We start from the raw sequence: 21,863 nt of genomic DNA on the forward strand, positions 1-21,863 counted from the left end.
ATGTGACAAATACAATTTGATTTGAACTTATTCAGACTAGCCTGCTCAATGGACGATTGCTCCATTCTACCTAGTTACTCAGGCCTCAGTGTAAAATACAGGTTATGTCTTATCTTATTGTCTTCAGGTTATAACTGAGACAGACTGACTCGTTCTAGAACCAGCTTCTCGCAATCATGTAACACCGCATGAAAAGGCACACTTATGTGTCAAACACTCCAGTGCGCAAGTCCGAAAATGTACCATTTCTGAAAATGTCCAGCAGTGTTCAGCACTGCACACGTCCTGTAAATTTCAGACAACGGACCACTTTAGTGCACGGACATGTATATGGCCGGCAACGGTCCAGTAAATCCCCAGTAAATGACCACACCATGTCCACCCACTTACCAGGACACAATACAATACTGCAATACATCTCTGTCCACATCTGCCAACGACTCTCCAATAAATGTCAGTGTGAATGAATTACAGTGAGTTCTGAATGAATGGATGAATACATGTGTTAATGTTATTAACATCACACATTGGGGTTCCTACACCTTTTCAGAAATAAAATTCAAGCACCACTATCAAGGTTTTTCCAGCACCTCATGACATCGCTATACTTAAACAATTCTTAGTTCCTTGAATTAAACACAGAAACGCACTTCTTGAAAGATGACAATTAATGGAATGAAACACAGAAATTAACTTCTTGAAGGATGACAATTAATGGAATTAAACACAGAAATTCACTTCTTGAAGGATGACAATTCATGTCAGTAGAGCAGGAGAAAGTAAGTAATAGTATCTGCAATTAGGCTAAGCGGGGTCTGAAGCTGAAGTAAGCCCGATGGAGGCTAGCCCTGGGCCAAACTGGATGACTACTGCCTGTACTCTGCTTTATTCTTCTGAAAACCCTTTCATTAATCTTCGAATTTCAAATGTGGTGTTTACCTGCTTACATGGGTTAAAGGGGGGGGGGTATACCTCAATATGAATGAGCCTATTCAAAATTCAAAGATCAACAAAAGTGTTCAGAATAATCAAGCACAGTACTGACAGGAGTCATCCAGCTTGGATAAGGGCCAGCCTCCATTGGGTTACTGTGGTGAGGGTTGAGGGGTCCATGGGATCTAGGTTTGCAGGCCATCCTCCTCATCACTCATCGGGTCCGCATTAACTCTTGTGCAAATGTCTCTCTCATCCTCTGCATGCACTCTCGACCGTTCATCTAGATGTAGAAAAACAAAGAAAACATTAGAACCCAGTAAACAAATGCATCAGTCTCAAGTCATGCATATTCATATAATTCATATAAAGTCTGAACTTTACTTTAAAGCGGCAATCAGCAATAGAAACAACAAAGTGCACTCCCCGACCATTTCAGTAAAAAGCTGATGGTGCTGGAGAAATGTAACCGCTCTCAAATTCATTGAGACAGAGCTATGGATACAAGGACTGACCATCCGTGATAATACAATTATAGTTTTAACCATGTTGTGTGGCTATATAATGTTTGTTTACATTTACATTGTTTACAAACATTGGAGTAAAACAAGCTTATATTTAGGGTTCTGATGGGGTACGACAGTTGAACTAAGCTCATGAGGCATTTATAAGTTATATTTTTCAAGAATCAGTGGATACATATAATTCATTTAGAAGTCTAAAATGGATGTAACAACTGCTGATTCCCCCTTTAAAGCCATATAAAATACAGATTGAGAGATATTAAACTGGTAATTCCCCCTTTAAAGCCATATAAAATACAGATTGAGAGATATTAATGCAACTACAGGGCTATAACAGCCACTCTATACCAGGTGATTAATGGAACTAATGGGGCTATAGCAGCCACTCTAGACCAGGTGATTAATGGAACTAATGGGGCTATAACAGCCATTCTATACCAGGTGATTAATGGAACTAATGGGGCTATAGCAGCCACTCTAGACCAGGTGATTAATGGAACTAATGGGGCTATAGCAGACACTCTAGACCAGGTGATTAATGGAACTAATGGGGCTATAGCAGCCACTCTAGACCAGGTGATTAATGGAACTAATGGGGCTATAGCAGACACTCTAGACCAGGTGATTAATGGAACTAATGGGGCTATAACAGCCACTCTATACCAGGTGATTAATGGAACTAATGGGGCTATAGCAGCCACTCTAGACCAGGTGATTAATGGAACTAATGGGGCTATAGCAGACACTCTAGACCAGGTGATTAATGGAACTAATGGGGCTATAGCAGACACTCTAGACCAGGTGATTAATGGAACTAATGGGGCTATAGCAGACACTCTAGACCAGGTGATTAATGGAACTAATGGGGCTATAGCAGACACTCTAGACCAGGTGATTAATGGAACTAATGGGGCTATAGCAGCCACTCTAGACCAGGTGATTAATGGAACTAATGGGGCTATAGCAGCCACTCTAGACCAGGTGATTAATGGAACTAATGGGGCTATAGCAGCCACTCTAGACCAGGTGATTAATGGAACTAATAGGGCTATAGCAGCCACTCTAGACCAGGTGATTAATGGAACTAATGGGGCTATAGCAGCCACTCTAGACCAGGTGATTAATGGAACTAATGGGGCTATAGCAGACACTCTAGACCAGGTGATTAATGGAACTAATGGGGCTATAGCAGCCACTCTAGACCAGGTGATTAATGGAACTAATGGGGCTATAGCAGCCACTCTAGACCAGGTGATTAATGGAACTAATAGGGCTATAGCAGCCACTCTAGACCAGGTGGATGGAATTCAATGTCTGTTTTATTCTACTCTTCTAGACTCAAATATATAACTTGAAACATGTAATAGAGCCATGCATGCACTTTGTATTCCAAGGACCAGAACTAATACAGGAGTAATTAACCTATTGTTACACAGAAACAACTTTTACAAAAAGGCTTAACCGCTTTCTCATCTGGCGACCCTTCTTCGCATGTTTCTCCAAGATTGTGTCCACTATGTTCTCAGGTAAACCTGAGAGGTATGCCCGCCTCCAGTGGCGTGTATTCATGGATGCCAAGGGAGCCAGGCTTCCCCCAAAAATATTCCTATTTAGTCTCTCTGTGTTTCAGAATTTTCCTTCAGTTCGCAAGAGGCTGAATATATCTCACCAGAGAAAGAATTCGCGCCAGCGAAACAGCGCCCCTCTGTCTGTATGTGTAGGCCATTAATCTGATGCTGTCTGGTCCAAAAGAGTATGACATTGTTGCCACCCATAGAATTGAATGCAAGGGAAGCCAGCGAGCATTTGGCCTCCATTAAAAAAAAGTATAAAATAATAGCCAATCAGGGTTGAGGTAAACTGAGTGAGCAGAAGCCAGTTTGGATTTGGCATCACTCCTATCAAATCGCATTGAGAGCATATGTCATTGACAGAAACAACTTGAATTGTTGCTTCTCCTTGTGTTGTTGTCCTCCGGTGGCTAGCTAGCTAGCTAAAATTGTCCCTTTCCTAAATTAGCCATGGATGGAGATGGGATTTGGGTTTTACTTAATTCTCCATACTGGCCAATGATTATAATAGTGATTCTGATCCAACCATTAATTCATATATTGTGCCCCTGGCCTGAGAGGATAGATGCTCAATATTTAGGTTGATGTAGCAGGCGATTGTTAACTAGCTAACGTTGCCCATGAAAGGAAGTTTGGCTAGCGAGCAAGCATTGTAGCCAGGTAGCCTAGGACAACAAAAAATAAAAGCGTGTACTGTATGACAGAGAGTTAGACTGTTTCGATAACATGAGAGAGAGGAGGATGGCATTATCTACAAGTAGGGTGAGTCAACATGTTTTTTCTGCACACACACACACACACAGAAATCAGAACCATGGACATCCACATCATATTTAGCTTAAATTGATTCTACTAAATTGTTGTTGGTATCTTTAGTTGTCACTGTATTAGACTAAGCATGGGTGATTTGATGATGTTGACATTTTGAAGTTGAAATGGTGCTGGAATAGTGGAGGCAGCTTCTGTTTTCTTTGCGACCTGTGGTAACTCTCTGTGGTTCTAAATCAATAGTTGTTTAGTAGTCTGAAAATGTCAGAATCATTAACTTGCTTGACCATGCTGTAGGTCATGTAACTGTTTGTTACATGCAATATGTTTTGTGGACTTCACTGGACAGAGGTTGCTCTCCAGTTTTGTGATGAAACAAAGGCATAGTTAAATGTATTCTGCCACTGTGTTTTCTTATAGTCTTGGCCTTTAGGCCTATATATATATATCACAGTCGCAAGGTATATGAACTAACAGGTTATAAAGAAAACAACGCAATTATATCACAACACATAGGTTGTAATATTGCTTTTTTTTCTGGCTTGCCCAGTGATTTTACCCACACACCGCTACTTCCCACCTCACAATCTCGTAATAGGTGGCACAAGAACCTGCAATGGATATAAGCACATTTTACATTTTATGTTGTTTTGGTGGCCAGGCCACCATTACAGAACATTGCTATGGCTTGATCCAGTTAGCGGGATCGATATGACGACAGCCAGTGAAAGTGCAGGGTGGCATATTCAAAACAACAAAAATCTCATAATTAACATTTCTCAAACATACAAGAATTATAGACCCTTTTAAAGATAAGATTCTCCTTAATCCAACCACAGTGTCCGATTTCAAAAAGGCTTTACGGCGAAAGCATAACAGATTATGTTAGGACAGCGCCTAAACAAGAAAAAACACACAGCCATTTTCCAAGCAAGGAGAGGTGTCACAAAAACCAGAAATACAGCTAAAATTAATCACTAACCTTTGATGATCATATCAGATGACACTCCCAGGACTCAATGTTACAGAATACATGTATGTTTTGTTCGATAAAGTTCATATTTATATCCATAAACCCCATTTTACATTGGCGCGTGATGTTCAGAAAATGTATTCCCTCCAAAACCTCAGGTGAATGAGCACATGAATTTACAAAAATACTCATCATAAACGTTGATAAAATTTACAAAAGTTATTGAAAGAATTATAGATACACTTTTCCTTAATGCAACCGCTGTGTCAGATTTTAAAATAGCTTTACGGCGAAAGCACATTTTTCAATATTCTGAGTACAGAGCTCAGCCATCAAAGCAAGCTATACAGTTACCCGCCAAGTTCTGGAGTCAACTAAACTCAGAATTAGTATTATAAATCTTTACTTATCTTTGCTGATCTTCGTCGGAATGCACTCCCAGGACTCCAACTTCCACAAGAAATGTTATTTTTGTTCGAAAAACTCCATATTTATGTCCAAATACCTCCGTTTTGTTTGCGCGTTCAGATCACTAATCCAAAGGCATAACGCGCGAGCGTAAACCAGAGACAAAAAGTCAAATAGTTCCATTACCGTTCGTAGAAACATGTCAAACGATGTTTACAATCAATCCTTAGGGTGTTTTTAACTTAAATCTTCGATAATATTCCAACCGGACAATAGCGTATTCATTACAGAGGAAAAAGAAGGAGCGGTGCGCCTTCGTGAGTGCGCAGTAAACAACTCACTGGTCCACCGGTTTAGACAGCTCCTATTCTCTGCCCAGCAACAGTAGAAGCATAAAACAAGGTTCTAAAGACTGTTGACATCTAGTGGAAGCCTTAGGAAGTGCAATATGACCCCACAGACACTGTAGTTTGAATAGGGATTAGATAGAAAAACTACAAGTCACTTCCTGGTTGGATTTTTTCTCAGGTTTTGCCTGCCATATGAGTTCTGTTATACTCACAGACATCATTCAAACAGTTTTAGAAACTTCAGAGTGTTTTCTATCCAAATCTACTAATACTATGCATATCTTGGTTTCTGGGAGTGAGTAGCAGGCAGTTTACTCTGGGCACATCAGTCATCCAAGCAACTCAATACTGCCACCATCCATAAGAAGTTTTAAGGGTATTAAAGTTTTGTGTTTTTATAATCGATTGTTTTTCGATTTTTATTTGAGGTTAGTTTTCAGACCTTATTTACTAGTTTTTATTTAGTTGTAGTTGTATACAGCAGTGGAGGCTGGTGGGTGGAGCTATAGGGGGATGGGCTTATTTTAATGGCTGTAATGAAACAAGTGGAACAGAGTCAAACATGTGGCTTCCATATGTTTGATACCGTTCCATTTATTCCATTCCAGCCATTACAATGAGCCCGTCCTCCTATGCTCCTCCCTCCAGCCTCCTCTGGTAAACAGATATTTCCATTTCATTTTATATTATTTAGTTTCAGTTTTAGTGATAGGGACAGAAAGGAAGCGTGGGAGGCTACGAGCCATTTGTGTTGTAATTTTTTAAAAATTATAATATATAAGGTGATGGGTCAGGTTAGGTTTAAATTATTAAATCAATATTAATGTAATTTGGATTTAAAGTGGGTGGATCATCAGCGATGGGTGTAACCCAGAAATGATTTGATATTGATATAAAAACAGCTGCATTGGACCTTTAACACGTTTCATTGGTCAGTTCCTGTGTGGTGATACTGATGGTTGGTCGGGACTGATGGTTTGTTTATGTAGCAGGTTAGGAGAATTAACATAGCAAGTTAGGAGAATGAGGTTAAGGTTAGGTAAAGGGTTAGGCTTAGCTAAAATGCTCTCACAGTTGCAGCCTTGGGTGGCAACAAATCTGCCCAATTAGCTTTTCTATTACACCCACTTGCGTTGATACGCCCCTTTATGTTAAAACACCTGTGTCTGGCAGCCATGTTGAGTTGCAGTTACCCATGACTTGATTATTTTCTACTGACAGCTATAGTGACAGTGATGCACTAACCTCATCTCTAGGTTATTACACACAGTGCGTATAAGCCTGGGTTATCAACGATTCAAAGTTGGTCTATAATTTGATGACATGTCAATGCCACCAGGCTTTGGATATTAATTATGTACACTCTTTACGTAGATAGTTGGCTGGAAATGTTACATCTAAAATATGATCTTTGTCCTATAATCAACATAAAGTTGACCTGCTTAATTTGAGTCACATGCAATGTTCTAATCATCCCAAACCCAGGGTTGTATTCATTCGTGAACAGTGTAGCAAAACATTTTGCATGGGAAAAACGAAAACAAGCTTTTCTTATTGGACCAATTCAAGTAGGTTCCTAGTGAATATGTAAAGTTGATCAAAATGCCTAAATCTGCACATTTATATTCAGCTGACATCTGGTTGGTGTTTCGCCTAAAGCAGACAATTTAAGGTCCACTTCTGCTACAATAATCTACTATTACTCTGAGCATGAAGGACTGAACAAAATGTAGACCCTTACCTGAGTTTTTCCTCAGGAAAAACTCAGGGCCAAACCTATCAACGATAAATTGTATATATTGTTTTAGACATGGCTGTAAATGATTTCTTGTAAAAACACTTGAAATGAAAGACATCATGCCGTAGGAGAACAAGAACCCTTAGGTAACTGTCTCCAGCTGATGTCATCATGGGTTAATGATAGTGACAGATATACAGTAAGGAGTTTGTGAGATATGAAATGATACCCACACTACTATACTTAAACTGCCAGTAAATATTTAGTTAGCCATTTGGTATGCCTTCCAAATATTCAGGAAATCGAATCAAGCTAACCATAATATTATCTTTATTTCACGTCTTAATGAAAGATCCTAGTATGGAATTTTCAATCAAGCATGATATGCTCTGACACCCGTCTCCATTCAAAATATGAGGGACAAGGTCAAAATTGGATGCTGACAACTGTTGCAGGTTACATATGAAAAATGTGAGAGCCTGGTTTGTTGCCAAATGTTGCATTCAACTAAATAGAAAGGGTTACAATCATTATCACATTTCCATTTGATGCCAAATCTGATAGACGAAAACAAAGAGGGAATAGAGAGCCAAACATTATATGGTCAAACATCACTTTAAAAATACACATTTTTCCACATGTCTTGGAGGAAGAGACACTTCCAATGGAATAGGGTCAGATCTGTTTTCTCTAATGCTTGGCCTCAGGAGAGCTCATACAAAATGTTGTATCCTATCTGAGTGGCCTGTGTTAGGATCATTTAGGCAGCAGCTCATTCCCCCTGCTGGCCCCCTGGGCTCTCAGCCACTGACTGGAGCATGTGTTATCTGTTCCTTATGAGACACAATGAGGACTTGGATTTTCTCTTATGCCAACACAATGCTGAAATCTTATATTGAATTCAACCTGAACTGAGATGAAAAGAGGTCACATCACTGGCTGTATTCCAAACGGAACCCTATTTTCTACATAGTGCACTATATAGGAATAGGGTGCCATTTGGGACGGGAACCATGCTTCATCTAACCCTGTCCCTCCGTTTCCATCCCAAAGTCGGGATGTATCCTTATATCCTAAAGTTATTCCAAATGACACAGAGTGACAGAGGCATGAGTATAGTCAATGCTAAACCCAGTGGGGTTTTCTCCCACCCATGAGGATTATTTTAGCTGTAGCCTATATCTGTGTCCTAAATGAGACCCTATTCTCTATAGGCACTGGTCAAAAGTAGTGCAGGAAAAAGGGATTCCAATTGGGATACAGGTCATAGCTCAAGCGTGTGCATGCCTCTAGATATTGCCCAAAGAAAACATTTGAAAAAGGGCTGCATGAGATGGTTCTCAAGATCACATTAGGAGTTAAGGATCTGTGAGTGGTAAACAGATGTTTACAAAATGGAGGGATGCACAAACATAACAGCAGGTTGATCCACTGAATGGTAACAGTTACATTGCTGGAATTTCAAATTTTTTTCATTTTGAATCAAAACAGTTTAAATGTTCAAATCGGCATTGTGTTGGAATCGGCATTGGAATCGTAGATAAAGGAGGAGGTTACAGTATCAAACTGATCCCCTCGAGGAGGCTTATAGTTGAAATCAACCCCACCTTAGAAATTCAAGGACCCAAACAACCTGAACGTGCATCTCTCCTCTCCATACAGCTGGAACTGAAACAAATATGACAGCCACAATTAGCAAGATATTGATATGGTATTGTTACATCCCTGTGTACAACGTGTGCCATCATTTGGAATCATAATTGGAATATTATTTATGATAACGATCATTCTGAGGACAATACTGGTATGTGACTGGCAGGGATTAAACACCTGTTAATTAAAAGTAAAGTTGAAATGGTATTTATTGGGAGGATTATGCAAAATAGGTATTATGATACAAATAACCTGAGTTTGTGGATTGCGTGAACTGCCTTCTAACATGCGTCCACTGAAAAGCCATTGCTTCAGCAACCTTCATGGATGTGGGTTTCAAAGCTGCGGATAATGATAGCAGGTAAATGTTCTACCATTAGGATAATGACTGTTTGGAATGCATGATCATTCAGGCAGAAAAGCAAATATGATTGCCATATGAGTTTCCATATAAAGAATCTGACTGGAAGAGGGGCTATAAACGCTGAAACACTAGGCTACTACTAATGAAAACAGTTGCCTTCTTACGTTTCATGAGTTAATTGAATAGATGGATGGTCACTTGATTGTAGTGAGAGAAATAAATCAGTCTTGACTCTTTTGACATTTCAGGCAAATAAAGACAATAGGCTACATTTGCGCTCCCCGGAAGACATGCACAATTGCGCACATTCCATTCCCAAAGACAGCATACACGTGTTGCCTTCTTGTGCGTAAAATTATTTGTTGTCTGTTGGTGTCTTTGCATGTTGTTGGTTTTCAATCGGGGAAGAAAGCATGCATCACTTTGCATAAGAACAGCATACAGCGGTTAGCCCCCGTGGGGCGTGTGGTGGTTTTCCTGTCCAGTCTAAATGATGTCACTTTCTAAAAAGGCTGTCAGCAAGAATGTAGGTGGCACCCAAACACAGCAGCAGGGAGATTCCCGCAGTAAACCTCACACACGGTCACCAAGGCGCTCCAGTGAAATAGTCCTGCTCTTTACTTGGATAGTCTCTGCTTCTCAGTTCACCAGTTATCAACCAGGGGAAGGCATTCCAGGAAGACCGTAGGAGTCTTCGTGTGCCTCATGGCTGCAGTACTTGGAAACAGCACCCGAACTATGGGAACTTCAGATTGTGAGCTGAGAAGCCACTTCAAAAGGAGAAAGAGGAGGAGGTCGACAAGAAAAGGTCAGTAGACAACTTGTTGTGGTCAAATGACGAGTTGTCGCCGTGAGTTAAATGTGGACAGAAGATCACAGAATGTACCCTTCATTGAGATGATAAAGTTTGCATTGAGGGTTCCTTTGTAAGATAAAATCACAAAGCCTGAAATAAACGCAGGAATACTTTGTCACTGCATCGTTATTGGAAAATATCTTTACTTTATGCTGGAGGTATAAGGTTTGCCAGTGGTCATAAAATGTAGCCTACATTATTATAAATAGGATCATACCACACTGTAAAACCAAGTACCTGTGCAGCACATGCTCAACTCATTTCTACAAGGAGTGAAGTGATAGAATTGTTTATTCCTCATATTGGAGGCAACAAAGAAAATGCACTGTGTTGAATTTTGATTATCATATTATTGAACTGTAAGTGCCTTTGGTCCTGAATTGATTAGTAAGGACATTATAAAATAGGCTTACTCCAATCAATGGAATGCTTTGACCAATAATTTAAATGGATTTTGATAGTTCTCCCCCTCTATCTCCTGTTATTTAAATTCACTCTCATTATCATGAAAGCCCTGACAATAATTTCTATTGTCCTCTTGGCAACAGGTCAACATTTTAGGATTACACTGCACTGCCATTGTTCTTGACACACTAATCCTCAGAAAATGCTGCAGATTATTTCATGAGGGGCTTTGTATTAAAACCTATGCTTATTCAAAGTGCCTAAACCTTTTCCATTCTATGTATGACCTATTGGCCTTTTGCTGCTCAATGTGAGTGTATAACGATACCTGGAGTGAATGCATTGCATGCGCCCGAAATGCTAGCCGATTCCCATTAGTGCACTATGTTTAGTGCAGACTTGGTTTCAAAATAATCAGTGGCCTTCTATTGAGGAAGTTTGTTGTAATGATTTAACTAAAAGGTTATTTTAAATTGATATAATGACAGAAGAGTTGTATAATTATTTTCTGAATGTGGGATGTGGTAAACATTTGAGTAGGCTATATAAACATTCAAATGATGAGACAAATAAATGACCTGGAACAAGTCTTGGATATCATGAAAGTTTTCTTTAAAGACAATAATGTTTGGTGAATTACTGAACATTTTCATGGGAAATGTGTTATTTTCTCATATACAGTACCAGTCAAAGGTTCAAGGTTTTTTCTTTATTTTTACTATTTTTCACATTGTAGAATAATAGTTAAGACATCAAAACTATGAAATAACATATATGGAATCATGTAGTAACCAAAAAAGTGTTAAACAAATATATTTTAGATTTGAGATTCTTCAAAGTAGCCACCCTTTGCCTCGATGACATCTTTGCACACTCTTGGCATTCTTCAACCAGCTTCATGAGGAATGCTTTTCCAACAGTCTTGAAGAAGTTCCCACATATGCTGAGCACTTGTTGGCTGCTTTTCCTTCACTCTGCGGTCCAACTCATCCCAAACCATCTCAATTGGGTTGATTGTGGCGGCCAGGTCATCTGATGCAGCACTCCATCACTATCCTTCTTGGTCAAATAGCCCTTACACAGCCTGGAGGTGCGTTTTGGGTCATTGTCCTGTTGAAAAACAAATTATAGTTCCACTAAATGTAAACCAGATGGGATGGCATATTGGTGCAGAATGCTGTGGTAGCCATGCTGGTTAAGTGTGCCTTGAATTCTAAATAAATCACAGACAGTGTCACCAGCAAAGCACCATCACACCTCCTCCTCCATGCTTCACGGTGGGAACCACACATGCAGAGATTATCTCAAATCAAATCAAACTTTATTTGTCACATGCGCCGAATACAAGTGTAGACCTTAACCAACAGCCCTTAACCAACAGTGCAGTTAAAGAAGAGTTAAGAATATATTTACCAAATAAACCAAAGTAAAATTTTTTTTAAAAGTAACACAATAACATAACAATAACGAGGCTATATACAGGGGGTACCGGTACCGAGTCAGTGTGCGGGGGTACAGGTTAGAGGTAATTTGTACATGTAGGTAGGGGTGAAGTGACTATGGATAGAAAATAAACAGCGAGTAACAGCAGTGTACAAAACACATGGGGGGGATAATGTAATATTCAGGTGGCCATTTGATTAATTGTTCAGCAGTCTTATGGCTTGGGGGTAGAAGCTGTTAAAGGGCCTTTTAGTCCTAGACTTGGCGTTCCGGTACCTCTTGCCGTGCGGTAGCAGAGAAAACAGTCTATGACTTGGGTGACTGGAGTCTCTGACAATTTTATGGGCTTTCCTCTGACACTGTCTATTATATAGGTCCTGGATTACAGGAAGGTTGGCCCCAGTGATGTGCTGGGCTGTACGCACTACCCTCTGTAGCGCCTTACGGTCAGATGCCAAGCAGTTGCCAAACCAGGTGGTGATGCAACCCGTCAGGATGCTCTCGATGGTGCAGCTGTATAACTTTTTGAGGATCTGGGGACCCATGCCAAATCTTTTCAGTCTCCTGACGGGGAAAGGTTTTGTCATGCCCTCCTCACGACTGTCTTGGTGTGTTTGGACCATGATAGATCGTTGGTGATGTGGACACCAAGGAACTTGAAACTCTCGGCCCGCTCCACTACAGCCCCATTGATGTTAATGGGGGGGCCTGTTTGGCTGCCTTTTCCTGTAGTCCATGATCAGCTCCTTTGTCTTGCTCACATTGAGGGAGAGGTTGTTGTCCTGGCACCACACTGCCAGTTCTCTCCCTATAGGCTGTCCCATCGTTGTCGGTGATCAGTCCTACCACTGTTGTGTCATCAGCAAACTTAATAATGGTGTTGGAGTCGTGTTTGGCCACGCAGTCGTGGGTGAACAGGGAGTACAGGAGGGGACTAAGTACACACCCCTGGGGGGCCCCAGTGTTGAGGATCAGCGTGGCAGACGTGTTGTTGCCTACCCTTACCACCTGGGGGCGGCCCGTCAGGAAGTCCAGGATCCAGTTGCAGAGGGAGATGTTTAGTCCCAGGGTCCTAAGCTCAATGATGAGCTTCGTGGGCACTATGGTGTTGAACGCTGAGCTGTAGTCAGTGAACAGCATACTCACATAGGTGTTCCTTTTGTCCAAGTGGGAAAGGGCAGTGTGGAGGGCGATTGAGATTGCATCATCTGTGGATCTGTTGGGGTGGTATGCGAATTGGAGTGGGTATCCGGGAGGATGCAGTTGATGTGAGCCATGACCACCTTTTCAAAACACTTCATGGCTACCGACGTGAGTGTTACAGGGCGGTAATCATTTAAGCAGGTTACCTTCGCTTCCTTGGGCACAGGGACTATGATGGTCTGCTTGAAACATGTAGGTATTACAGACTCAGTCAGGGAGAGGTTGAAAATGTCGGTGAAAACACTTGTCAATGGTCCATGCATGCTTTGAGTACACATCCTGGTAATCCATCTGGCCCCGCGGTTTTGTGAATATTGACCTGTTTAAAGGTCTTGCTCATGCTTCAGTGTTGCTTGCCTTGAAGCGAGCATAAAAGGCATTTAGCACGTTGGTAGGCTCACGTCACTGGGCATCTCGCGTCTGGGTTTCCCTTTGTAGTCCGTAATAGTTATCAAGGCCTGCCACATCCGATGAGTGTCAGAGCCGGTGTAGCAGGATTCAATCTTAATCCTGTATTGACGCTTTGCTTGTTTGATGGTTCGTCTGAGGGCATAGCGGGATTTCTTACAGGCATCCGGATTAGTGTCCCGCTCCTTGAAAGCGGCAGCTCTAGGCTTTAGCTTGATACGGATGTTGCCTGTAATCCATGGCTTCTGGTTGGGATATGTACGGTCCCTGTAGGGATGACGTTGTTGATGCACTTATTAATGAAGCCGGTGACTGAGGTGGTACACTCATCAATGCCATTGGATGAATCCTGGAACATATTCCAGTCTGTGCTAGCAAAACAGTCCTGTAGCGTATCATCCGCGCCATCTGACCACTTCCGTATTGAGCGAGTCACTGGTACTTCCTGCTTTAGTTTTGCTTGTAAGCAGAATTCAGGTACTACTCTGTGTTTCACAAAGACACGGCTGTTGGAACCAAAAATCTCATCAGACCAAAGTACAGATTTCCACAAGTCATACAGTTGAAGTCGGATGTTTACATACAGTTAGGTTGGAGTCATTAAACTCGTTTTTCAACCACTCCACAAATTTCTTGTTAACAAACTATAGTTTTGGCAAGTCGATTAGGACATCTACTTTGTGCATGATACAAGTAATTTTTCCAACAATTGTTTACAGACATATTATTTCACAATTCCAGTGGGTCAGAAGTTTACATACACTAAGTTGACTGTGCCTTTAAACAGCTTGGAAAATTCCAGAAAATGACGACATGGCATTAGAAGCTTCTGAAATGGCTAATTGACATCATTTGAGTCAATTGGAGGTGTTCCTGTGGATGTATTTCAAGGCCTACCTTCAAACTCAGTGCCTCTTTGCTTGACATCATGGGAAAATCAAAAGAAAATCAGCCAAGACCTCAGAAAAAGAATTGTAGACCCCCACAAGTCTGGTTCATCCTTGGGAGCAATTTCCAAACGCCTGAAGGTACCACGTTCATCTGTACAAACAATAGTACGCAAGTATAAATACCATGGGACCACACAGCCATCATACCACTCAAGAAGGAGACGCGTTCTGTCTCCTAGAGTTGAACGTACTTTGGTGCGAAAAGTGCAAATCCCAGAACAACAGCAAAGGACCTTGTGAAGATTCTGGAGGAAACAGGTACAAAAGTATCTATATCCACAGTAAAATGAGTCTTATATCAACATAACCTGAAAGGCCACTCAGCAAGGAAGAAGCCACTGCTCCAAAACTGCCATAAAAAAAGCCAGACTATGGTTTGCAACTGCACATGGGGCAAAGATCATACTTTTTGGAGAAATGTCCTCTGGTCTGATGAAACAAAAATAGAACTGTTTGGCCATAATGACCATCGTTATGTTTGGAGGAAAAAGGGGGAGGCTTGCAAGCCGAAGAACACCATCCCTACCGTGAAGCACAGGTGCGGCAGCATCATGTTGTGGGGGTGCTTTGCTGCAGGAGGGACTGGTGCACTTCACAAAATAGATGGCATTATGAGGGAGGAAAATGATGTGGATATATTGAAGCAGCATCGTCAGACATCAGTCAGGAAGTTAAAGCTTGGTCGCAAATGGGTCTTCCAAATGGACAATGACCCCAAGCATACTTCCAAAGTTGTGGCAAAATGGCTTAAGGACAAAAAGCCCTGACCTCAGTCCCATTTAAAATTTGTGGGCAGAACTGAAAAAGCGTGTGCGAGCAAGGAGGCCTACCAACCTGACGCAGTTACACCAGCTCTGTCAGGAGGAATGGGCCAAAATTCACCCATCTTATTTTGGGAAGCTTGTGGAAGGCTACCCGAAACGTTTGACCCAAGTTAAACAATTTAAAGGCAATGCTACCAAATACTAATTGAGTGTATGTAAACTTCTGATCCACTGGGAATGTTATGAAAGAAATAAAAGCTGAAATAAATAATTATCTCTACTATTATTCTGACATTTCACATTCTTAAAATAAAGTGGTGATCCTATCTGACCTAGACAGGGAATTTATACCTGGATTAAATGTCAGGAATTGTGAAAAACTGACTTTAAATGTATTTGGCTAAGGTGTATGTAAACTTCTGACTTCAACTGTATGTCCATTGCTCGTGTTTCTTGGCCCAAGCAAGTATCTTCTTCTTATTGGTGTCCTTTAGTAGTGGTTTCTTTGCAGGAATTCAACCATGAAGGCCTGATTCACGCAGTCTCCTCTGAACAGTTGATGTTTAGATGTGTCTGTTACTTGAAATCTGTGAAACATTTATTTGGGCTGCAATCTGAGGCTGGTAACTCTAATGAACTTGTCCTCTGCAGCAGAGGTAACTCTGGGTCTTCCTTTCCTGTGGCAGTCCTCATGAGATCCAGTTTCATCATAGCGCTTGATGGTTTTTGCGACTGCACTTGAAGAAACTTTCAAAGTTCTTAAAATGTTCCACGTTGACTGACCTTGATGTCTTAAAGTAATGATGGACTGTCGTTTCTCTTAACTTATTTGAGCTGTTCTTGCCGTAATATGGACTTGGTCTTTTACCAAATAGGGCTCTTCTGTATACCTCCCCTATCTTGTCACAACTGATTTACCAACTGATTTACCAAACACAACTGATTGGCTCAAATGCATTAAGAAGGAAAGAAATTCCAAAAATGAAGCTGGTTGAGAGAATGCCAAGAATGTGCAAAGCTGTCATCAAGGCAAAAAGTGGTTTCGTTGAAGAATCTGAAATATAAATTATATTTTTATTTGTTTTAACATCTTTGTGGTTGCTACATGATTCCATATGTGTTTTTCCATAGTTGTGATGTCTTCACTACTATTCTACAATGTAGAAAATAGTAAAAATAAAGAATAACCCTGGAATGACTGGTACTTTACCTTGTGCAGAGACTAGGGGACTTTTCAGTACTGTATATTGTAATTGGTTATTTGGGAAAGTTGTGCAATATTGTCCTTTATTCAGGACAGATTAACATGATGAAACAACATGGAACAACAGCTGTTGTTGACTATTTCTGTCATCTGTTGTTTTCAACAAAACGTATTATGATGATTTGTATCCATATTTGTTGATTTGATTGCTATTTTGATATAAAGTTACATTACAGATGTAAGATCTTAATTTGACCTATAATGCAAAATAATCATGCAGCAACAGGATTTGAACGTTTAGTCCATATTGTTGCGCGATCAGTGGTTAGGCTATTAGCTGGCCAAAATGTAGGCTATATGGAAAGGGCAATAATGTTAATATAACCATGTGTTAGTGTGGGTTTTCAGTAAGTGTATGTAAATTACAAAGCTCATCTGCATTTCCAGCAGTGCAGGAGAATTCTCAGCAGCAAAAGAGTGATCAAATTAAGATCCTACATTTGTATAATAAACATATAACCATTGCTAGAGCAAGTCAACGTGCAATTTTACTTCGGCATTATTCACAGATTTGTAGCATGTATAGTGAGTGCCTCAGGTCTAGACAGACAGGAAGAAAAAGGCTTATATTAATGCAGTGTAGAAACGTCAGGTCTGCATTTAGCTTTGTTGGTTGTTAAGTTGCATTGAAACCAGACATAACAGCAGTCAACTAGACTGCATTTTTTTAAAGACTGATGGCCAGACAGACAGACTGCCTGATCTGTCTATGAATCAGCATTAGGGAATGTTTTAATCTCATTTAATGCATCAGGGAAACTAGTCAACTTTAAATCTACATTGACACCAATATAATAAAGCTGCAATTATTATAGTCCACTGCACAGCAACACTGTCAAGAGACGATAACTGAAACTAACTATGACTCTTATTGTATTTAATGTTGTAGTATTCATGAACCATAAGCTGTAGTAAAGAAACCCAGAACAATATCTTCAATATGTTCAGTGAGTAGATCATTTGACAGAGTGCTATTGTTTTGCAAAAAGAAAAACGGTTCATTGATTCCACTGAAAAGCTGCCATTTGTCAGAAGACTCACTCTGCTACAAGGCAACATAGATTATAGGAAATATAGTATTTGGTTTGATGAAGAGGCAGACAAGCAGTCAATGGTGTTACTAGTTGAAATGGGGACATTTTCACAGCTGTTGTATCATCGGAGAGCCACAGATTTGTGCCACAGTATGCCATTGTTATTATCCTCAATTGCAATTTATTTCACATCACCATATGTTTTAGGAAATATTTTCATCATTCAGTTCCAAGTATTTATTGTCAGCTTTGGGTTTAGTTTTTCAACAGCTTTAGTCTGTGTTTATTTGATTTGATGTACTGTATGAGTAATTTGATTAGATGTCTCTGCTAAAGGCTATCACCCAAGCTAAAGGGAGTCAAGTGGAAGGCTTCCACTTTCCTCCACAGTGGACAGGATGCGTGTGATCACAGTGGACAGGATGCGTGTGATCACAGTGGACAGGATGCGTGTGATCACAGTGGACAGGATGCGTGTGATCACAGTGGACAGGATGCGTGTGATCACAGTGGACAGGATGCGTGTGATCACAGTGGACAGGATGCGTGTGCTCAGATATCAGATATCTCACTGCTTGACTGGCTCTGAGCCTCTGGTTGAGTGAAGTTTATGAGATATTGTCATCTATAGTTCAAAGATATGACTGCAGATTAGATGGGTGGGCTGTTTTTAAGAAGATCCAGGGCCTTATGTATGAAGTGTCTCAGAGTAGGACTGCTGATTTGGGATCAGTTTAGCCTTTTAATAAGATTCATGGACAAGGAGGTACCTGATCCTAGATCAGCACTCCTACGCTGAGATACTTAATACATACAGCCCCTGATTTTTCTCTTAAGTACCCACTAAACTGGAAAGACATTTTTTTCTCTCTGAGGTTTTCAAGGTTCATTATGTTCATTGTGTAATGTCTGTTGCATAACAACCTGTTCAAACTGATTTAATAGAGTCCTTTGTTGATGTGTGTGGTAATATGGCTCCTCCTCTCTGAGAATATAATTATGAAGTTCTCTTCCTGTTTATCTGATCACTGCTGATGGGAACAACCTGCTTGTGAACTCCAAACATCACAACTACATGAATAGTTTGTAGTATATTATGTATTAGATATAAAATGAGTTTGGGAAAAGTGGCATCAAATGAAGCCCACAGACCTCCCTTTGGCTCCTAACATGACAGGCTGTTTCCCCCCTGCTATCTTCATTTGATGTCACTCTCTCAGTAGAGATGCAGACTTTTGGCAGACAGAAGCCTAGCCAATTGTGTCCGTTTCATAGTTTCATCCGCGTTACATGGGTGTGCTGGTTTCCTCAGAGAGGCGGTTCACAGGTAAATTAAATTATGATTGTTCCATCACCTCTCTCTGGTTCGATAGAGATAAAAATCTCAAACCCTCACTACAATGGGAAAAGACCAACTGGATTGAGAAAAACTTTCAAAATTGGTCCAAGTTGTTTTGAAGTTTGGTCGGGTACACCGGGCTCTATTTTTCTCGGCTGGCGATAAGCCAGTGCAATGATCACATGCTCGTTTGCAATTTTGTTTGCAGGGTTCTTAAGGATTGGACCCTTTTTTTCAATTTTCGCCTAAAATCACAAAACGAAATATAACTGCTTGTAGCTCAGGCCCTGAAGCAAGGATATGCATATTCTTGGTACCATTTGAAAGGAAACACTTTGAACTTTGTGGAAATGTGAAAATAATGTAGGAGAATATAACACATTAGATCTGGTAAAAGATAATACAAAAAACATTTTCATTTTTCTTTCATCATCTTTGAAATGCAAGAGAAAGGCCATACATTAACATAGGATTCTAGGTGCAATTTAGATTTTGTCCACAAGATGACAGCAGTGTGTGTGCAAAGTTTCAGACTGATCCAGAGAAGAATTACCTCACTACACAATATTTTGAGCCAGACAGCAGTGGGGTCAAACTGTAGAACCCAGTTCCTACATTTGAATATAAAAATGTTTTTTATCAAACAAAACTATGCTACATTTTATCTCTGGGACCCTCAGGATGACAAATCAGAGCAAGATTACAGAATGTAATTACTGAATGAATCAAACCAGTTGCCGTGATAAAAGTGTTTTGCTGTTGTGCACTATCCTCAAGCAATAGCATGATATATTTTTTCTTCTGTATTAGCTACTGTAAATTGGATACTGCCGTTAGATTAACAAGAATGTAAGCTTTCTGCCCATATAAGACATGGCTATGTCCCAGAAAGTTGACTGTTGTATACAGCATTTTCTAGTCACATTATCGTATATTGAGCAACAAACATCCTGGTTTAGGGACACCGATCCAGTAAAGGTTAGCGTGTTAAAGTCGGCACTCTCCTATTTTCAAACCCTAGCACCTGGATTTGTCATTTACCTGTCTTATATGAGCTCGCTTGCGCTGAGGTGGAAGGGGTGGCAATATCGGAGGTGTGTTCTTCCTTAAAAACGTTTGCCAAAGTGCCAATTTCAGGCAGCGTTGGTGCGGATATTTAAGACCATGGTAGCGAGGTTGGTTATGGAATTGATTTTGACAGGGGAAGGGCCGCCTATACAGCCTTGATGCACAAAAATATCAGGTTTGGGAGAATCCCCTTTTTATTTATGTAGGCTATTGTACATTATTTTAGCCAGCTCCTGTAATTAGTTTGGATGTGTGTAAAATGCCCGTCATGGAATAAGAGATGAGATGATCCAGTGACACTCGTATTTAAGAACATTTACATAATCGTTTGCTTTTTTCTCTGTTTAGTTTGATTAAAAAACAAGCCCTTATAGGCTACCCTTACCCTACTATAATGAAAGCTGGTTCAACAGCAATGCGTCTGTTTTGTCTTTCTTATCCTGACCATCCATTAGCCAAGTAGCCTATCCATTACAGGTTTCTAAATGGTCGCTCATGCTTTTGCATTATTCAGAATTCACGTCGGCCTACCTGCAGTGCATAGGCTACTCCATTCAGCTTGTATCGTGCACCTCCAAACATATACAAATGATTCAGTCCTATAACGCCATATCAACGATATGTTTCTCACACAAGCAGCACAGGGGCAGGAGCCTAGTTTTTTATTTGAGGATAAGTGCCATGCGTAAACGGGCCTATACTCCTTGAAGCTGTGTACAATATTGACTTCAACACTCTAAACATATTGAGCACTGGATGTGTTTTTTTTAACGGCTGCTATTACTCATTACTGTAGCCTATGCTATTTAATAAACTGTATCAATCCACAATGGACTAGGAAGAGAATTGTGCCCCCAGCCGAATTGGAGAAGACAATGCAAAGGCCGTCAATAACCTACAGAACTTAAGATAACTGCATGCAGTATTAAGCCATGAAACGTGTTGATTGGACAGTGAGGGCCCTCCTCACGTGTATAATTTATGTATTAATCAAAGCCCATCCCTTTCGCGCCACCAACTGCTATTGCACTCATAATTCCCACAGTGAAAATAGCAAAAATATTTTGGGCACACTCCTGGACCTTTAGCCCTACTGCAAGCGCTATTTTCTGTGAAGTGCACAGCTCAAAATGGAAAGTCTAACGCCATCTTTGCAAACACTGTGGATATTTCCCCCTTGGTGAACAGAATACACTGGTGGTGTTAGTAGTGACTGACGTTTTTCACCCACCAGGCCCTTTTGTCCACCATCCCCTCTTCATCCCCTATGTGACCTGATCAAAGGTAGTGCACTGTAATAGGGAATAGGGTACCATTTGGGACGCATCATGGTTTATTTCTCGCCTCATTTCCCCTTCCCCCAGCCAGACTCCAACCTGGCCCTGCTGAGCTTGCGGATTCTACAAATTATGACCAATTTGTTACCATTAAATGTGAGATGCTTATTTGATCCACTAAATGGATTGAATTGTGGAAATTGAATGTATGTATATTGAAACAATGTTTGCCTCATCATACACATTTTGCGAAGATGATAACAATGCAAATATGCACATTTTAAACTGGAGAAATATTTGTGGTCTTGATGTTTGCGCAAAATTAAGTAATGTGTCTGTACGGTGCATTCGGAAAGTATTCAGACCCCTTAACTTTTTCCACATTTTGTTATGTTACAGCCCTATTCTAAAATGGATTAAATAAAAATATTTCCTCATCAATGTACACACAATACCCCATAATGAAAAAGTGAAAACAGTTTTTTAGAAATGTTTACTAATTTATTAAAAATAAAAAACAGAAATACCTTATTTACATAAGTATTCAGACCCTTTGCTATGAGACTCAAA

At 40.4% G+C, this 21,863-nt stretch overlaps 1 protein-coding gene across 1 annotated transcript in view; it reads left to right on the top strand.

Annotated features, from left to right (window-relative positions):
* The first annotated feature begins 9,840 nt into the window (after window positions 1-9,840).
* LOC115156903 (double-stranded RNA-specific editase B2-like) overlaps window positions 9,841-21,863 on the top strand; it is a 34,657-nt gene continuing 22,634 nt past the window's right edge. Inside the window, exon 1 of the mRNA XM_029704700.1 lies at window positions 9,841-10,090. Coding sequence (XP_029560560.1) covers window positions 9,988-10,090 — 103 coding nt within the window. The 5' untranslated portion in view covers window positions 9,841-9,987. The remainder of the gene's footprint in view (window positions 10,091-21,863) is intronic.

Source organism: Salmo trutta, chromosome 21 (assembly GCF_901001165.1).
Source record: "Salmo trutta chromosome 21, fSalTru1.1, whole genome shotgun sequence".
NCBI classification, from domain to species: domain Eukaryota; kingdom Metazoa; phylum Chordata; class Actinopteri; order Salmoniformes; family Salmonidae; genus Salmo; species Salmo trutta.